Source organism: Girardinichthys multiradiatus, chromosome 13, assembly GCF_021462225.1.
Source record: "Girardinichthys multiradiatus isolate DD_20200921_A chromosome 13, DD_fGirMul_XY1, whole genome shotgun sequence".
Lineage (NCBI taxonomy): Eukaryota > Metazoa > Chordata > Actinopteri > Cyprinodontiformes > Goodeidae > Girardinichthys > Girardinichthys multiradiatus.
The window spans coordinates 41091591-41108869 of record NC_061806.1 but is presented as its reverse complement, the minus strand read 5'-3'; the positions used below and the strand labels follow the sequence as shown (position 1 = coordinate 41108869).

General features: G+C 40.4%; 1 protein-coding gene across 1 annotated transcript; it reads right to left on the bottom strand.

The window, feature by feature from the left end:
* Window positions 1-2349: 2349 nt before the first annotated feature.
* On the bottom strand, window positions 2350-15420 carry LOC124879060 (oocyte zinc finger protein XlCOF6-like). The gene is made up of 2 exons (XM_047383351.1): window positions 15254-15420; window positions 2350-6212 (listed from the first exon to the last, which is right to left on the bottom strand). Exons 1-2 carry the CDS (start codon window positions 15393-15395, stop codon window positions 3970-3972), a joined length of 2385 nt encoding a protein of 794 aa, XP_047239307.1. The 5' UTR covers window positions 15396-15420; the 3' UTR covers window positions 2350-3969.
* Window positions 15421-17279: the final 1859 nt, after the last annotated feature.

Here is a 17279-nt window from a genome sequence, read left to right as displayed (position 1 = left end):
GGTAGTCAAGGGGAGGCAGTAACTGGGTGAAACCAGGGAGGCAGACTCAGGCAGACAAATCCAGGGGTGAGGCAGGAGGCTTTGGTCGAGAGGCAGAAACAAGGTCGTAATCCAGAGGCGAGAGACATCCAATGAGGGTCAGGCAAGGCAGGGAAATCCAAGATGCAAAAAGTGGTCAAAAACGTGGTCAGGCAGGAAGGAATGCTGGACATCTACTAACTGGTAGGTTTTCGAAAATCTGGCACTGTCTGCCTGTCTGAGGGCTGAATATAACTGCAGAAAAACAGGTGCATGGCATGATTGATTGCACTCCAGTGCAGCAGCAGACAGGTGAAGCAGATTAGCCGATTACATGAAGACAGAGCAGGCAGACGGGCCAGAATCATAACACAGCGACTGAAAAACGATAATGTGGACTCATTTGAGAACTTGAAATTATTCATTGAAGACAACAAGCTGCAGAACACAGTGATCTCATGCATGCGAGCACACATCTCTGTCCTTCAGAAACATTTCCTGAGATATTTCCTGGTGCAGGATTCCAAAGAATATGACTGGATCTGTGATTCCTTCAGTGTAAAACTACCTACAAACTTCAGCACATCAGAGGAGGAAAAGTTCATTGATGTCACCTCTAATTCAACAATGCGGCTACAGTTTAAGTCAAAGACACTGGCTGCATTTTGGACTGGAGTGGAGAAAGATTATCCACTGCTAGGTAAGAGAGCCCTGGCCATACTTCTCCCTTTTGCCACATCCTACCTTTGTGAGACAGGTTTTTCTGCTTTGGCCTCAATCAAGATAAAATACAGATCAAAGCTGGACATTGAAAACGAACTTCGAGTGGCAATCTCACATCTGCAACCCAGATTTGAGAAGATCTGCAGCAACAAGCAGGCTCACACCAGTCACTAAAAATATATGAAAGATGCCGTTTTCACAAGAAACCTTATTTTTCCTCTCAGGGAGTTGTTTGTGTTTTACACCAATTTTTCACATTTTTGAAAAACGTGTTAATAGCAATGTTGAATATTGTTATACTATAAAGAATTTTACATTTGAAATATTTACACTGTAAAAGGTTAAATGGTTTGTTGTTTTGTTACTTGAATGACTCTAGTTTATTTTATTGCAACCTGTAATTTACTGCAGTTTACTGAGCTGTAAAATAAATTGCAATAGAATTTGAAAACAAAATACATGTGTCTGGTTGGAGGGTCAATGTGTGCTGGGCAGGGGGGCAGCAAAATATGCCTATAAATCAAAGGGGGGCCCAGGACAAAAAGTTTGGGAACCACTGCCTTAGCAGATCAAATGAGGGGAATAATGTATCATATGATGCTATTTTGAGTTGGTTGGATGACATTATTCAAATAATCGGGATGATACTTGCTCTCCAGAATGTTAGTATAGGAGCCATTTGAGGTTTTTGGTCTTTGGGCATAGTTTGGGTCTTTCTTATTTAGTTTTGATAATTCTGTTTGGTGGCAGTGTTTGGTTTATATGTGAATTGACACTGACCTATATTTTACTCTACTACTGGTGACTGTGTGGGGGAAATCTATTTAGGTGTCAGGGTTAGAGGGCATCAGGTGTTAGGGTGTGTGGAGGTCATACGGTTTTTTACTGCTCTCTGTTCCATACTGGTTTGACTTCATCATATCCACCTATTGACCATAATTGCCATCTTTTGCATGCTGCCTTAAACCGCCACCCTGGATTTTGGATTTCATTCAATACTCAGCTTGTATTCAATAAATGGGAGCATTCCCAAACTTCTCCCAGTCCGGACATTACCTTACGAGCGCGTTAGGACCTGGATCCCCGGCACCCAGAAGCAACTAAAAATGGATGGAATTTAATAGTCGCTACTACAGTTGGCATCAATGACGACATTGTGGAATAGAAATTAGGAAATACCGTTATTTGTTCACACTCAATGCCATGTCAGCATAAGGTCAAGAGTATGAAAAGAAGAGTGAGTAGGTCTGTGGATGGTTTGAGCAAAACCAATGGAATCTATGATAGCATTAAAGACTACATTTAGGTGATCATTTTCTATTTAACATGAAAATTAAAATACCCCACTATGGTGGACAAACAAAACAAAAAAAACAGAAGTGGTTTTAGCACTTTGGAATTTGGTTACTAGAGTTAAAAATTAAATCTAGGATTCCTTTCATGGGAAGAACATTTAAATAAAACCAGAATTAAGTATCATCAGATAAGAGATAAAAGATCTGCATCATCAACCAAATTTTTGCAGGGCGAGATACATGTGAGAATGTCAGAGTGAAAATGTAAAAGTCATATTGAGGGACGATTACCACCAATGAATATAGAACCACAAAACAGAAGAATTTTCCTTTAATATGTATAAATGACAGAGGGCTGTGTCAAAATATTTGGAACAATATGAGATATTGAAAATGGGCTTTACATGAAAGAAACCCATCAAATGCCTCCCAGCTCAATGTAAGGAGTTAGGCAAACTTACTTCAGGGTTAAATAGATTGATAGATGGCAACAAAAAGTATCTCATTGTTCAGTCAAATGAGGTAACACTGTGTATTAAGGGGTAGGGTTTCCTCAGAATGCATTTTATTGCTGCTTTTAGGGGTACAACAAGGTTATTTTGAGGTGTTTACCTATAATAAATCCCTTCATTTTCCAGAACTAAATTAAAAGATGAGACATGTATATTTGAAAGAGGGATTTTAAGAGAAGTGTGAAAAGTAAAACAAAACACTGATTTAAGAGAAAACAGCTGACAGGGAGAGAAAATGAAGGTAAAAAAAACTTTACAATTTAGAATCGTATTACAAGAATGAAGTCAATGAAGATATTTAAAGAATAAAGTTATATAAAACCTCTCAGGTGTCATCATAATTTGGTACACCTTATGTCTGTGTTGTTGCCATCATATAATTAGAAGTATTTACTTCCTGAATCAGAAACTAAAAGAAAATAATGGTAAATAATGTGCGATATGTAGATAAAAAATTCAGGAAACTTTAATAATCTCAATGGGCAATTAATTTGTAACCTACTAGCCTGTACATTGACCTCTAACATGTATCCAGTTACCAAAATTATCAATTGAAAAAAAAAATTCAGTATGATTACAACAAAGGATAAACACACACAAAAAGACTCTGAAAGTTCTTAAAGTCGCTGCAGTATGAATCTGAAAGCATTTTAACCCATTCACTCTTTAAGACCAACTTAACGTTTCTCCAACGAAGAAACTCTTGAACCAGTGCGGTTCGCATGCCTTTGAACTTTCGTGTTTTGTTAAGGAGAAATGTGCGTTTCCACCAGTTTTGGGAACCAAGCAGGAGTCATCAACAGTGAGGGTTACACAGAGCGAGGGCAGCATGGTACCGAGACAATGGAGTTTGCAGCGTTGTGCGCAATCTTCCTTGTAATAGAGAAAAAAAAAGAAACGTCACTTAATACAGAAAAGGGGACGCCGACTCCATGCAACAATGGTTTGTACAATGTTTTCATATGCCTATGTTCAGCATCCGTGAGGGTAACGGAAACAAGTAGTTATACAATTCGTGTTTGGCCTGCTTTTGAAAACATATAAAAAATGTTTATACAGGATGTTCTTTGTCATCTGTAATGTTGTCGAACTGTAATGTTCCTGCTCTAGAACCTCTTTTTGTTGGTAGAAACACGAGTCACCGGCTCGAAATCACGTTCAGGAACCAAAACGGGCTACGAGCCGTGTTGGTGGAAAAGGGCTAACTATGACTAAATCCATTAACACCCCTTTTAATTAAGGCAGTTATACTGTAAATGAATATCATCTAAAAATAATCTCTTTCAAATGGGAAGTTTAAACTCTGAGAATGTAAATTTGAAATGCATTTTTAACCAAGCTGCATGATTTTAAAGATCGAACTGTAATTACTCTGCCTTCTAAACAGCAAGTTAACGAGCACCTTGACCTTGAGGTTGACACTATGCCATCGGACCCGTGTGACCTTTCATGTGAAAAACTAAACTGCCTCTATACGTGAACCTTTTTTCACAGGTCGTACATGAGAAAGGCTTCTCACCTGTGTGTCTTCTCATGTGACTAATTAAATTGCCTTTACTGGTGAACCTTTTTTCACAGGTCGTACATGAGAAAGGCTGCTCGCCAGTGTGAGTTCTCATGTGAATAGTTAAAAGGTCTTTCTTACTGAAACCTTTTTCACAGGTTATACATGAGAAAGGCTTCTCACCTGTGTGAGTTCTCATGTGAATAGTTAAAACGCTTTTATTACTGAAACTTTTTTCACAAGTCACACACCTGAAAGGCCTCTCACCTGTGTGAGTTCTCATGTGATAAATTAAACTGCCTCTATATGTGAACCTTTTTTCACAGGTGGTACATGAGAAAGGCTGCTCGCCTGTGTGAGTTCTCATGTGGCGCGCCAAATGGGAACTGTTTCTGAAACTTTTTTTACAGGTCATACATAAGAAAGGCTTTTCACCTGTGTGGGTTCTCATGTGACATGTTAAATCAGATCTGTTTCTGAAACTTTTTTCACAGGTCACACATGAGAAAGGTTTCTCACATGTGTGAGTTCTCATGTGAACAGTTAAAAAGCTTTGATTACTAAAGCTTTTTTTACAAGTAACACACCTGAAAGGCCTCTCACCAGTGTGAGATTTCATGTGATAAATTAAACCTTCTTTATACGTGAACTTTTTTTCACAGGTCGTACATGAGAAAGGCTGCTCGCCTGTGTGAGTTCTAACATGACGTGCCAAATGGGAACTGTTTCTGAAACTTTTTTTACAGGTCATACATAAGAAAGGCTTTTCACCTGTGTGGGTTCTCATGTGACATGTTAAATCAGATCTGTTTCTGAAACTTTTTTCACAGGTCACACATGAGAAAGGTTTCTCACATGTGTGAGTTCTCATGTGAACAGTTAAAAAGCTTTGATTACTAAAGCTTTTTTTACAAGTAACACACCTGAAAGGCCTCTCACCAGTGTGAGATTTCATGTGATAAATTAAACCTTCTTTATACGTGAACTTTTTTTCACAGGTCGTACATGAGAAAGGCTGCTCGCCTGTGTGAGTTCTAACATGACGTGCCAAATGGGAACTGTTTCTGAAACTTTTTTCACAAGTAACACACCTGAAAGGTCTCTCACCTGTGTGAGATTTCATGTGATAAATTAAGCCGCCTTTATTTGTGAACTTTTTTTCACAGGTCGTACATGAGAAAGGCTTCTCACCTGTGTGAGATCTCATGTGAACATTTAAGTAGTTTCTGCTGGTGAACCTTTTTTCACAAATCGAACACAAGAAAGGCTTCAGAATTGTACTTGTCGTGTTTCGCTTAAGAATTGTGTGACTTCTCATGTGAATTGTTAAAAGCTGTTTCTGACTAAAACGTTTTTCACAAGTAACACATGTGAAAGGCTTCTCACCTGTGTGAGTTCTCATGTGACTAGTTAAATTAGACCTTCTTATGAAACTTTTTTTACAGATCACACATAGGAAAGGTTTCTCACCTGTGTGAGTTCTCATGTGATAAGTTAAACCACTTCTTTCAATGTAACTCTTTCCACAAGTCGTACATGAGTAAGGCTTCTCACCTGTGTGAGTCCTCATGTGATCATTTAAAACATCTTTGTAACTGTAACTTTTTCCACAGGTTGTACAGGAGTAAGGCTTCTCACCTGTGTGAGATCTCATGTGTCTAATCAAACGGCTTTTTGGAGGAAAGATTTTATTACAAATTTTACATGAATATATATTTTGGTCTGGATGAGTTTTCTCGTGCATTTTTTGTGTTGAACTGTCAGTAGCTCCTTTCTGCTGTTTGGTTTTCTGGCATCTCTCATTTTGTTTCTGTTCTTCATCTCTCTTTTCTCCAGGTTCTTGATCCTGGTTCTCAACTTTAGCGGTGGCCTGAGAGATGAGTTGGTCCCTGTTCGGTTCTGTTTCATTGTGAATAGTTTGCACATCCGAAGGAATCACCAAAATGTCATCAGTCTCCTGTTTAAGCACAAGCTGGTTTTCATCCTGAGCGATGCAGAGTTGCTCCTCTTCCTCTTTGAACTGTTGATGTTCTAGTTCCTCTTGCTCCTGTTTTATCTGCAGAGATTCTGGTTCCTCTTGATCTAAAGTGGAGTTCCCCTCCTGGTTGCTGAGCTCAGTGGGGACCCCCTCCTCTTTACATGCATAATATTGCGAGAGATCTGGATAAAAAGACAAAATGAAAGCTTATAAATGTGAGTAAAAGAACACACCCTTAACTTTAATCCCATGATGCAGCTAAACAAGCTTTACTCGGTTCTATTTTAAAATTTCAAACTTATACGTATGACAATTAATTTGACCAATATAGTTCTCCTGACTGGAAGGGAAACAGATGTGCCAAAGATTTCTGTTTTAAATACATTAGATGTAAATGTTTAGTGGACTTAATTTATATAGCACTTCTCTAGTCAGAGCTGCACACTCAACAGGCTTTACACTGGAACCATATTCACCCAATCACACTCACAAACGCACACACGGAGTCCAACGCATCTACTCTACCCACTGAGCCACAATGGAGCCAAGATGTAAAAGAGCATGACTTAAATTATTAATTACCTTGCAAATTGTAAGAATCTTGGGGAAAAAATACAAGGTTCTACACCACACGCATATTCCATACTGTTTTATACTAACTTGAATTACCCGAATTCTGGTTTTCATTAACCCAACAGCAGCTCTTTCCAAGTTGGTGGCAAGTCATGTTTGAATCATTGTGACCACAGTACAAAGTTTCATTTCAAAATACACGGAGGAAAATCTCAGGATGTGATAGAAAGTCAAAAGTAAAACCTTGTGACAACAACGTCTATGGTGGGAGAGGTGAAAAGAATCCAAGGGTCATTAATATTAATAACAATACAACATATTATACACACACACACATATACATATATATATATACATATATATATAGATCTATATATATGTATATATACACATACATATATATATATATATATATATGTATGTGTATACATATATATATATATATATATATACATGTATACACATACATACATATATTTATATATATATATATATATATATACACATACATACATATATATATATATATATATATATATATATATATACACATACATAAATATATATATATATATATATATACATATATATATATATATATATACATATATATATATATATATATATATACACATACATACATATATATATATATATATATATATATATACACATACATACATATATATATATATATATATATATATATATATATATATATATATATATATATATATATATATATATATATATACACATACATACATACATACATACATATATATATATATATATATATATATATATATACACATACATACATATATATATATATATATATATATATATATATATCTATATACACATATATATATATATATATATATATATACACATATATATATATATATATATATACACATATATATATATATACACACACACACATATATATATATATACATGCTCCACCACCTCCCCCGGCATGCAGAGAGGAGCATGTTCAGTCTTCCTGGACCTCCTGTAATTCACTATCACTTCCTTGGTCTTGCCAGTGTTCAAGAAGAGGCTGTTCCCAAAGCACCTCTGAGTGAGATTGTGGACCTCATGTCTGTAGTGGATCTCATCATTGTTAAACTCATTGCTCCACCACAGTGGTGTCGTCCACAAACTTCACAAACATGTTTGTTTTGTGAAAGGCAGAGCAGCTGTGTGTGAATAGGGTGAAGAGGGCAGGGCTGAGAACGCAACCCTGCGGAGTACCGGTGCTGGGGATCAGTGGGAGAGATGTGAGTTTTCCTATCCTCACCACCTGGGGGATGTTGGTGAGGAAGCCGCTGATCCAAGAGCAAAGTGGAGCAGATAAACCAAGGTTTTGGAGCTTCATGGCCAGCATGCCAGGTGGGACGGTGTTGAAGGTTAAGCTGAAGTCCACAAATGGCATTCTAACATAGGTGTTAGGGTGCTGCAGATGAGTTAGGGCCGTGGGAAGTGCTAACGAGACAGCATCCTCTGTTGAGCGATTCTCCCTGTGGGCAAATTGCAGGCTGTCCAGGCCAACAAGGATAGCATCATTGATGTACTTTAGGAGGATCCTTTCAAAACTATTCATGGTCAGGTCAGGGTCAGAGCAATAGGACGGTAATCATTAAGGCAGGTTATGGTTCATTTTTTAGGCACAGGCACAGTAGTGGAGGACAGGCAGGGACCACGGAAAGCTGCAGCGAGAGGTTGAAGATGTCCAAAAGAAAAACCCTGCAAGTTGGTCAGTACATGATTTTAGCGTCTGACCTGACACCATGTCTAGACCTGCAGCCTTGTTGATGTTGATCTTCCACATGATGGAGGTCACTTGGTACTACACCTCCGGCTGTGATGGGTGTTTAGTACTTCTGCTGCTTGAAGTCTCAATGTGTGCAAAGCAGCTGTTTAAGGTGTCAAGGAGAGCTGAGTCATGGCAGGTTAATGAACGTTTTACAAAGATTAACTCTGATATAGCACGTCAAGAACGTTTTCTCAGAAACCAAAAGAAAATACAGTCAACATGGACTACAAATTGCAAGGTTTTCATCAAATTAAACGGTTCACCTGAAGAAGCCAAGATCCTGCTCATCAGAAAATCGAAGAACAGGATTAATATCAGTGATGCAAGAAAATGTAACGAGGTAACTTCAGCAAAACCCAGTAATGGTTCTAAAAATTCTACATAAATATAGACATAGATATTGACCCGGACAACAACTTCCTTGATTATCTGGACAACAGTTGTCGCTATTACACTGATCATAACTTTAATTATTGGTTTAAAATCGGATCAAGAAACGTCAATCATTCACTTTAACAGCCGAAATCTTTATGCAAACGATCAAAATATCAAAGAATATTTGAATCAGTTCACAAGGTCATTTGGTGTTATAGCAATACTAGATACCTGGGCTCAGGTCTGACAAGGGTGCAGATTTTCCTCTGAGGAGTTAGGAGTTAAATTATGTGAACAGAAAAGACAAAAAAGGGGGAGGTATAGCTTTGTACATACAATATGGACTCATATGCCAGCCTCTATTGATGTAATAGAATGCGTTACTATTGAGATTCAATCTGAAAAGCAGAAAAATATTATTGTCAGCTGTGTACAGAACACCAGCATCTGACAGTGATATCTTTACAAATTATATAAAAACAATGTTTGCCAAGATTCATCAAAGGGTTATATTCATTTGTGGAGACTTTAATATAGATTTATTAAACCCTAATAAGATTAAAATGACCGAGGAGTTTCTTGACACCATATATAGTCCGGGTTTCCATCCACTAACTACTAAACCAAGCAGAATAACAACACACAGTTCCACTCTGATTGACAATATATTCACCAATTATTTAGAAAGTAATCTGAGGAGTGGAGTTCTTATAAATGACATTAGTGACCATCTGCCAGTTTTTCTGATTTTCGAAGAGGATGAAAGAAAAGTAAATGAGGGCACCAACATTGCTTACAGAAGAATGATGTCAGAAGTGTCAATAAATGCATTAAGAGATGATTTGCTAACACAAAATTGAAAGGTTCTGAATACGGAAAACAATATTGATAAAGCTTTCGAGACATTTCTCAATATATTTAAATCATTATATGACAAAAACTGTCCAATTGTCCTTTGTAGTTACTGTGATCGCGAAATTTGAAATACTTTTGTCCATCTGAGGTGACTATCAGTCTGACCTGACAAAGGCCTCCACCTTCCTTCCTGCTCCCTCCTGCTGGTCATCCCCACTGCATTTACAAGCTAAAGGGGGAATGTTTATCACAGAGGAGCCGAGACATCTAGGAGGGAATTAATTCAATTTCTCACCTCTGCTCTTTGTTCTGCTAAATTAGCAGAACAAATAAATGATTTGAACCTAGAGGATGGGGAAACTATGGAAAATTACATAACAAGAAATACATCCTCAATGCATCTGAAACCAGTGGACACCAGAGAAATTATAGAAACAGTCAATAAATGTAAAAATAAATCATCAATGGACTGGAATGGAAATAACATGACCATTATCAAGAAAGTAATTTACCCAGTCAGCGATGTAAGTCAGCGGGTTTGCATTTCAACAGACCCGCTGACTTACATCGCTGACTGGGTCATTTCCAAATTCAATGAAAATTGCAAAAGTTATTCCATTATTTGAATCTGGGGATAAACATAATTGTACTAATTATAGACATGTATCCCTACTTTGTCAGTTTTCCAAAATATAAAAAAAATTGTTAAAAGGCTAGACAATTTCATTTGAAAGCACAATATACTGACAGATAGTGAATATGGTTTCAGAGAAAACAGATCCACTTCAATGGCATTGATGCAGTTAACAGAAGAAATCATACATAATATTGATAAAAGGAAATTTGCAATTGGTGTATTTCTTGACCTCAAGAAGGCATTTGATACCATCAACCATTACATCTTATTTAAAAAACTAGAAAGTTATGGAATTAGCAGGGTGGCATTAAACTGGCTTAAAGCTACATTGGACAAAGGAAAGCGTTTGCGCAAATTGGAAATTAGAAATCAGCGCTGTTAGACATATACTGTCCACAGGGCTCAGTTTTGGGTTCTGAATTATTTATTTTGTGTATAAATGACATATACAAAGAATCAAATCTGCTAAAATATCATATTTGCAAATGATACAAATATCTCCTGTACTGGAGAAAACATCCAACAAATTTAGAGTTGGTCATGATGGAAGTGGAAAAACTAAACTTTGTTCACCAAAAATAAATTATCACCAAATTTAGATAAAACAAAATTCATGATATTTGGAAATACAATAAACATAAAAACAATGACATCAAAATAACTATCAATAGTGTTACTCTAGAACAAATCACATTTCTTGTTATATTAGATAGCAAATTTAGCTGGAAAGCACAGATTTCCCCTCCTTGAACCGCCACCTTAACGTGGTGGAGGGGTTTGAGTGCTCGAATGATCCTAGAGGCTTGGACCCTGGTAGGGTCTCCCATGGCAAACAGACTCTAGGTGACGGGTCAGACAAAGAGCGGTTCAAGGACCCCTCGTGACGACTACAAAATCGAGGCACGTGACATCGCCCAGTACGGTAGAGTCGGGGTCCCACCCTGGAGCCAGGGCTGGGGTCGGGACTCGTCGGAGAGCGCCTGGTGGCAGGGTTGCTCCTAGCGGGACCCGGCCAGGCCATGCCTGAACGAGAGGGATCGGTGCAAAGAGGATTGGGCGGCGGACGAAGGTAGAGACCTCGGCTGGCTCTAGGGACGTGGAATGTCACCTCACTGGGGGGGGAAGGAGCCTGAGCTTGTGCGGGAGATCGAGAGATATCGACTAGAAATAGTCGGGCTCGCCTCCACGCACAGCGTGGGCTCTGGAACCCAATGATCGACTTTGTTGTCGTATCATCAGACCTTCGGCCGCATTTTTTGGACACTCGGGTGAAGAGAGGGAATGAGCTGTCCACTGATCACCACCTGGTGGTGAGTTGGATCCGCTGGAGGAGGAGAAAGCCGGACAGACTTGGCAGGCCCAAGCGCATAGTGAGGGTCTGCTGGGAACGCCTGGCGGACCCCTTGGCCAGGGATGTATTCAACTCTCACCTTCGGGAGAGCTTTGACCAGATTCCGAGGGATGTTGGAGACATAGAGTCCGAGTGGACCATGTTCTCCACATCTATTGTCGATGCTGGCACCCGTAGCTGCGGCTGTAAGGTCCGCGGTGCCTGTCGCGGCGGCAATCCCCGAACCCGGTGGTGGACACCGGCAGTAAGGGACGCTGTCAAGCTGAAGAAGGGGTCCTATCGGCTGTGGTTGGCTTGTGGGACTCCTGAGGCGGCTGACGGGTACCATGGGGCCAAGCGTGCCACGGCCCGGGCGGTGGCAGAGGCAAAAACTCGGGCCTGTGAAGAGTTCGGTGAGGCCATAGAGAAGGACTACCGGTTGGCCCCAAAGCGATTCTGGCAAACCGTCCGGCGCCTCAGGAGGGGGAAGCAGTCCTTCGCCAACACTGTTTACAGTGGGGGTGGGGAGCTGCTGACCTCGGCTGGGGACATTATCGGGCGGTGGAAGGAGTACTTCGAGGATCTCCTCAATCCTGCCATCACGCATTCCCTGATGGAAACAGAGGCTGGGGACTCAGGGTTGGACTCTTTCATCACCCGGGCTGAAGTCACCGAGGTGGTTAAAAAGCTCCGCGGTGGCAAGGCTTCGGGGTTGGATGAGATCCGCCCTGAGTACCTCAAGTCTTTGGATGTTGTGGGGCTGTCATGGTTGACACGCCTCTTCAACATTGCGTGGCGGACGGGGACAGTGCCTTTGGATTGGCAGACTGGGGTGGTGGTCCACCTTCATAAGAAGGGTGACCGGAGGGTGTGTTCCAACTACAGGGGGATCACACTCCTCAGCTTCCCTGGTAAGGCCTGCGCCAGAGTTTTGGAGAGGAGAGTCCAGCCTACAGTTGAACCCCGGCTTCAGGAGGAGCAGTGTGGTTTCGTCCCGGCCGTGGGACACTGGACCAGCTCTATACCCTGTACAGGGTACTCGAGGGTTCATGGGAGTTTGCCCAACCAGTCCACATGTGTTTTGTGGACCTGGAGAAAGCATTCGACTGTGTCCCTCATGATGCCCTGTCGGGGGTGCTCCAGGAGTATGGAATTGGGGGCCCTTTACTAGGCGCAATCCGGTCTCTGTACAAGCGGAGCAGGAGTTTGGTTCGCATTGCCGGCACTACGTCGGACCTGTTCCCAGTGCATGTTGGACTCTGGCAGGGCTGCCCTTTGTCGCCGGTCCTGTTCATAACTTTTATGAACAGGATTTCTAGGTGCAGCCAAGGGCCAGAGGGGCTCTGGTTTGGGGACCAGAGGATTTCGTCTCTTCTTTTTGCAGATGACGTGGTCCTGCTGGCCCCCTCTAGCCAAGACCTACAGCACGCGCTGTGGCGGTTCGCAGCCAAGTGTGAAGTGGCTGGGATGAAGATCAGCTCCTCCAAGTCCGAGGCCATGGTTCTCAACCGGAAAAGGGGGACGCGCGGGGGACAATTTTGGGTGAAGTTTGGTGAGTTTTGGGGTATGGCAAAGTCCCCATATTGCCCCGCAAACACGCAACGGAAAAAAGAACAAAGAATAAGAATTCCTGCGATTACAATACGCCCTTGCAGTTTTCCTGCTCGGGCCTAATAAAATGGATTGGGAATATACTAATAATCCATTGTTTGTGCAATCGAATGTACTGAAATTCTGGGATCTTATAATATTTAAAACTGTACAATTATGTTCATAGCCAAAAAATTGTCAACTTCCATACAATATTCAAAAACATATTTAATGACAGAGAGTGTGGTTATAATTTAAGAGGAAAAGGAAATTTAAAAAAGCAATGTATCTAAACAAGTAATAAGAATTTTGTATATTTGGTGTAGCGTGTCTCTATGGAACGGATTAAATGAATTCAATTCAATTCAGTTTATTTATATAGCGCCAATTCACAACACATGTTGTCTCAAGGTACTTCACAAAGTCAGGTTCATACATTCCAATTAATCTTAACCATTGAACAGTTCAGTCAGATTCAGTTATTTATTCAAATTGGTTGAAACTTTTTTCTGTCTAAGGAAACCCAGCAGATTGCATTTAGTCAGTGACTTGCAGCTTTCACTCCTCCTGGATGAGCATGTAGAGACAGTGGACAGTCACTGGTGTTGACTTTGCAGCAATCCCTCATACTGAGCAACTTCTGCCATTCAGTTTCTGATGGCAGAAGTTTCATACTATAAACGGCAGAAGGTCCATCTTGGATCCCTGAAGTCCAGTCCTGACTGTTTGCTGCTCTCCGTTAAGAATCAGTTTCAAACGGACCCAGCAGGAGGTACCGTGAAGCTCTGACGTCACCATCCTACAATGTCACTGTGAACATGAGCAAATGAAGCTGGATGGAGCTCCAGTGCTGTGAAGAGATATGAGAACCAACAGGTGGCACTGGAACCAGAACCTGAACCACTCGGAAGACTGTACTACGAACACCGTTACCTGGAATATTTCTCTCTAACGTGCATCAACAGCTGCTCATACTGAGCATGCATGTAGCGACAGTGGAGAGGAAAAACTCCCTTTTAACAGGAAGAAACTTCCAGCAGAACCAGAACCAGGCTCAGTGTGAGCGGCCATCTGCCACGACCGACTGGGGGTTTGAGAGAACCCCCAAAATGACAGATATAAACAAATTACAAATATAAACCAGTTTAAAAACCTGTATAAAGAAGAACTGACTGGAACATAGTTGTATAGAATGGGTGGTTTGCATTAAATGATATTACTGATGTTAATAATGTGTAAATGGTCAGGCAGTCACTGATGGAGATGATGAGTTTTTTTGAGTCATGAATATTTTAAAGGTTAAATAGGTTTGGAGAGACTTGAATGATTGTATATTGAGGGGTATGTGAGGGGCAGGAAATCATACGTTTTTTCTTCTCCCTGCTCCTTTTCGAAATAAACTGTGTAAAATGTGCATGTCAGTCAGTTATTTTATTTTTATAACGTGTTCTTGGTGTTGTTAATTTTAATAAATAAATAAAATAAAAATAACTGTTTAATGGACAGAAATTCTGCTTTATTATTCTGAGTCTAATGTGAGCCTCCAAAATATTTTATATGGTTTGAAAACAATAATGTTGTTTTTTTTTTATAAATATCACTATTCTTTTAAAGTATTATGTTCATAAATGTAGGTATGCTAGATCTATACCATTGAGGATTTATTTTTTATTAACTAATATTTAGATGCTCACTCAAAACAAGTGAAATGCCCAAGCTAAAGAAACTCTCTTTAAGTTAGCTTAACCCTCTACTGTGTTGTTTTTTTTATTTTATTTTTTTATTGTCCTATTACCCTATGTATATAAATCTCCTACACCTGCTGTCGATGTTTCAGTGAATAAACTATAATTAGTTTGGGGATGTGTCACTGGTTGTAATCAGTGAGTTAGTTGCTGTTCCTTGTTCTCATTGTTAAAATAGAAAAACTAAGTTTGGTGTAACAGCGCTTTAAGTTGGATGCTGCGTTCAGCGTCGCCCCAACATCTTTAACTTTATCTTCCCCCAGTAAAACATTAGCATCGCTGCTGTTTCGTACCTATTCGGTGTAAGATGATCAGGGGGATCCGGCTGAAATCCAGCAGTCTGTGCTGACCATCGAGCTCTTCCTCGGTCTTGACGATGATTCCTTTAAACTCAGTAAATGTTTCTTCAGCAGGAGTTAACAGCTCGTTCATCATCTCTCTCTGGGGCTGAACTGGAGACATTTTTACTACTGATGTGTCCAGTAATCCAGGAAGATTTTTGTGAAGCGCGCATCCAGTCTCGTATTGATGACGTATGTGGTGACGTTCGATGCCTCGAGAGCCGACCGTACCACGTGACCGATTCAGGAACTGGATCGCCGGTTTGCGTGTGATTCGAAGTAAGAGGGTCAGGAGAACTCTGCTGAATCCCCGACACATTTAGTTGATTTGGGATCGTATTGCGTTTGAATAAGCAAGAAAGAGGAGAGTATTGGAATGAATAGAAAATGTTAAGCACAACTTGTATAAACCTGAAGCAGGCTACATTTAAGCAGAACTAATGTTCCCAGGTGGTCTGGTGCTCTCATCGCCGCTGCCCGTGTCGATCCCAGTTAGGGAACATAGCTTGGATAGTGTATCTTGTAAAATAAAGTTCTAATCTCAATAAAGCTATACCTGAATACATAAAGATGCCTAAGTAACATAACCAAATTCCCCAAACTTTCTGCTGTATTCTATAAAAATAACTTCGTTCCTCTCTTCTACACAGAGTCATAGCTCTGTTGAGCCATCCATTCCCTTGGCTCTCAGCAGTCATGACTTTATGGGATTCTTCTTAAATAAAATTGATTCTATTAAAAATAAAATCTTTGACATACTCCTGAAGATGATTACTTCATCCTCAGTAAGTGAGACAACATTGGAAATAACTGCAGAACCTGATTTGTGTTTGGACTGTTATGATCCGGTGGAGCTTCCTGAGTTATCAGAAATATTAGCTTCATCTAAACCTTCAACTTGTACAGGTCCTTCTCAAAATATTAGCATATTGTGATAAAGATCATTATTTTCCATAATGTAATGATGAAAATTTAACATTCATATATTTTAGATTCTTTGCACACTAACTGAAATATTTCAGGTCTTTTATTGTCTTAATACGGATGATTTTGGCATACAGTTCATGAAAACCCAAAATTCCTATCTCACAAAATTAGCATATCATTAAAAAGGTCTCTAAACGAGCTATGAACCTAATCATCTGAATCAACGAGTTAACTCTAAACACCTGCAAAAGATTCCTGAGGCCTTTAAAACTCCCAGCCTGGTTCATCACTCAAAACCCCAATCATGGGTAAGACTGCCGACCTGACTGCTGTCCAGAAGGCCACTATTGACACCTTCAAGCAAGAGGGTAAGACACAGAAAGAAATTTCTGAACGAATAGGCTGTTCCCAGAGTGCTGTATCAAGGCACCTCAGTCGGAAGTCTGTGGGAAGGAAAAAGTGTGGCAGAAAACGCTGCACAACGAGAAGAGGTGACCGGACCCTGAGGAAGATTGTGGAGAAGGGCCGATTCCAGACCTTGGGGGACCTGCGGAAGCAGTGGACTGAGTCTGGAGTAGAAACATCCAGAGCCACCGTGCACAGGCGTGTGCAGGAAATGGGCTACAGGTGCCGCATTCCCCAGGTCAAGCCACTTTTGAACCAGAAACAGCGGCAGAAGCGCCTGACCTGGGCTACAGAGAAGCAGCACTGGACTGTTGCTCAGTGGTCCAAAGTACTTTTTTCGGATGAAAGCAAATTCTGCATGTCATTCGGAAATCAAGGTGCCAGAGTCTGGAGAAAGACTGGGGAGAAGGAAATGCCAAAATGCCAGAAGTCCAGTGTCAAGTACCCACAGTCAGTGATGGTCTGGGGTGCCGTGTCAGCTGCTGGTGTTGGTCCACTGTGTTTTATCAAGGGCAGGGTCAATGCAGCTAGCTATCAGGAGATTTTGGAGCACTTCATGCTTCCATCTGCTGAAAAGCTTTATGGAGATGAAGATTTCATTTTTCAGCACGACCTGGTACCTGCTCACAGTGCCAAAACCACTGGT

What these genes read in the sequence shown, in the direction of transcription:
- LOC124879060 (XM_047383351.1), bottom strand. Translation starts at nt 15,395, where the DNA reads ATGATGAACGAGCTGTTAACTCCTGCTGAAGAAACATTTACTGAGTTT. An exon ending in GATCATCTTACACCGAATAG is followed by an intron (nt 6,213 to 15,253) that starts GTACGAAACAGC and finishes CTTTTTATCCAG; the next exon opens with ATCTCTCGCAATATTATGCA.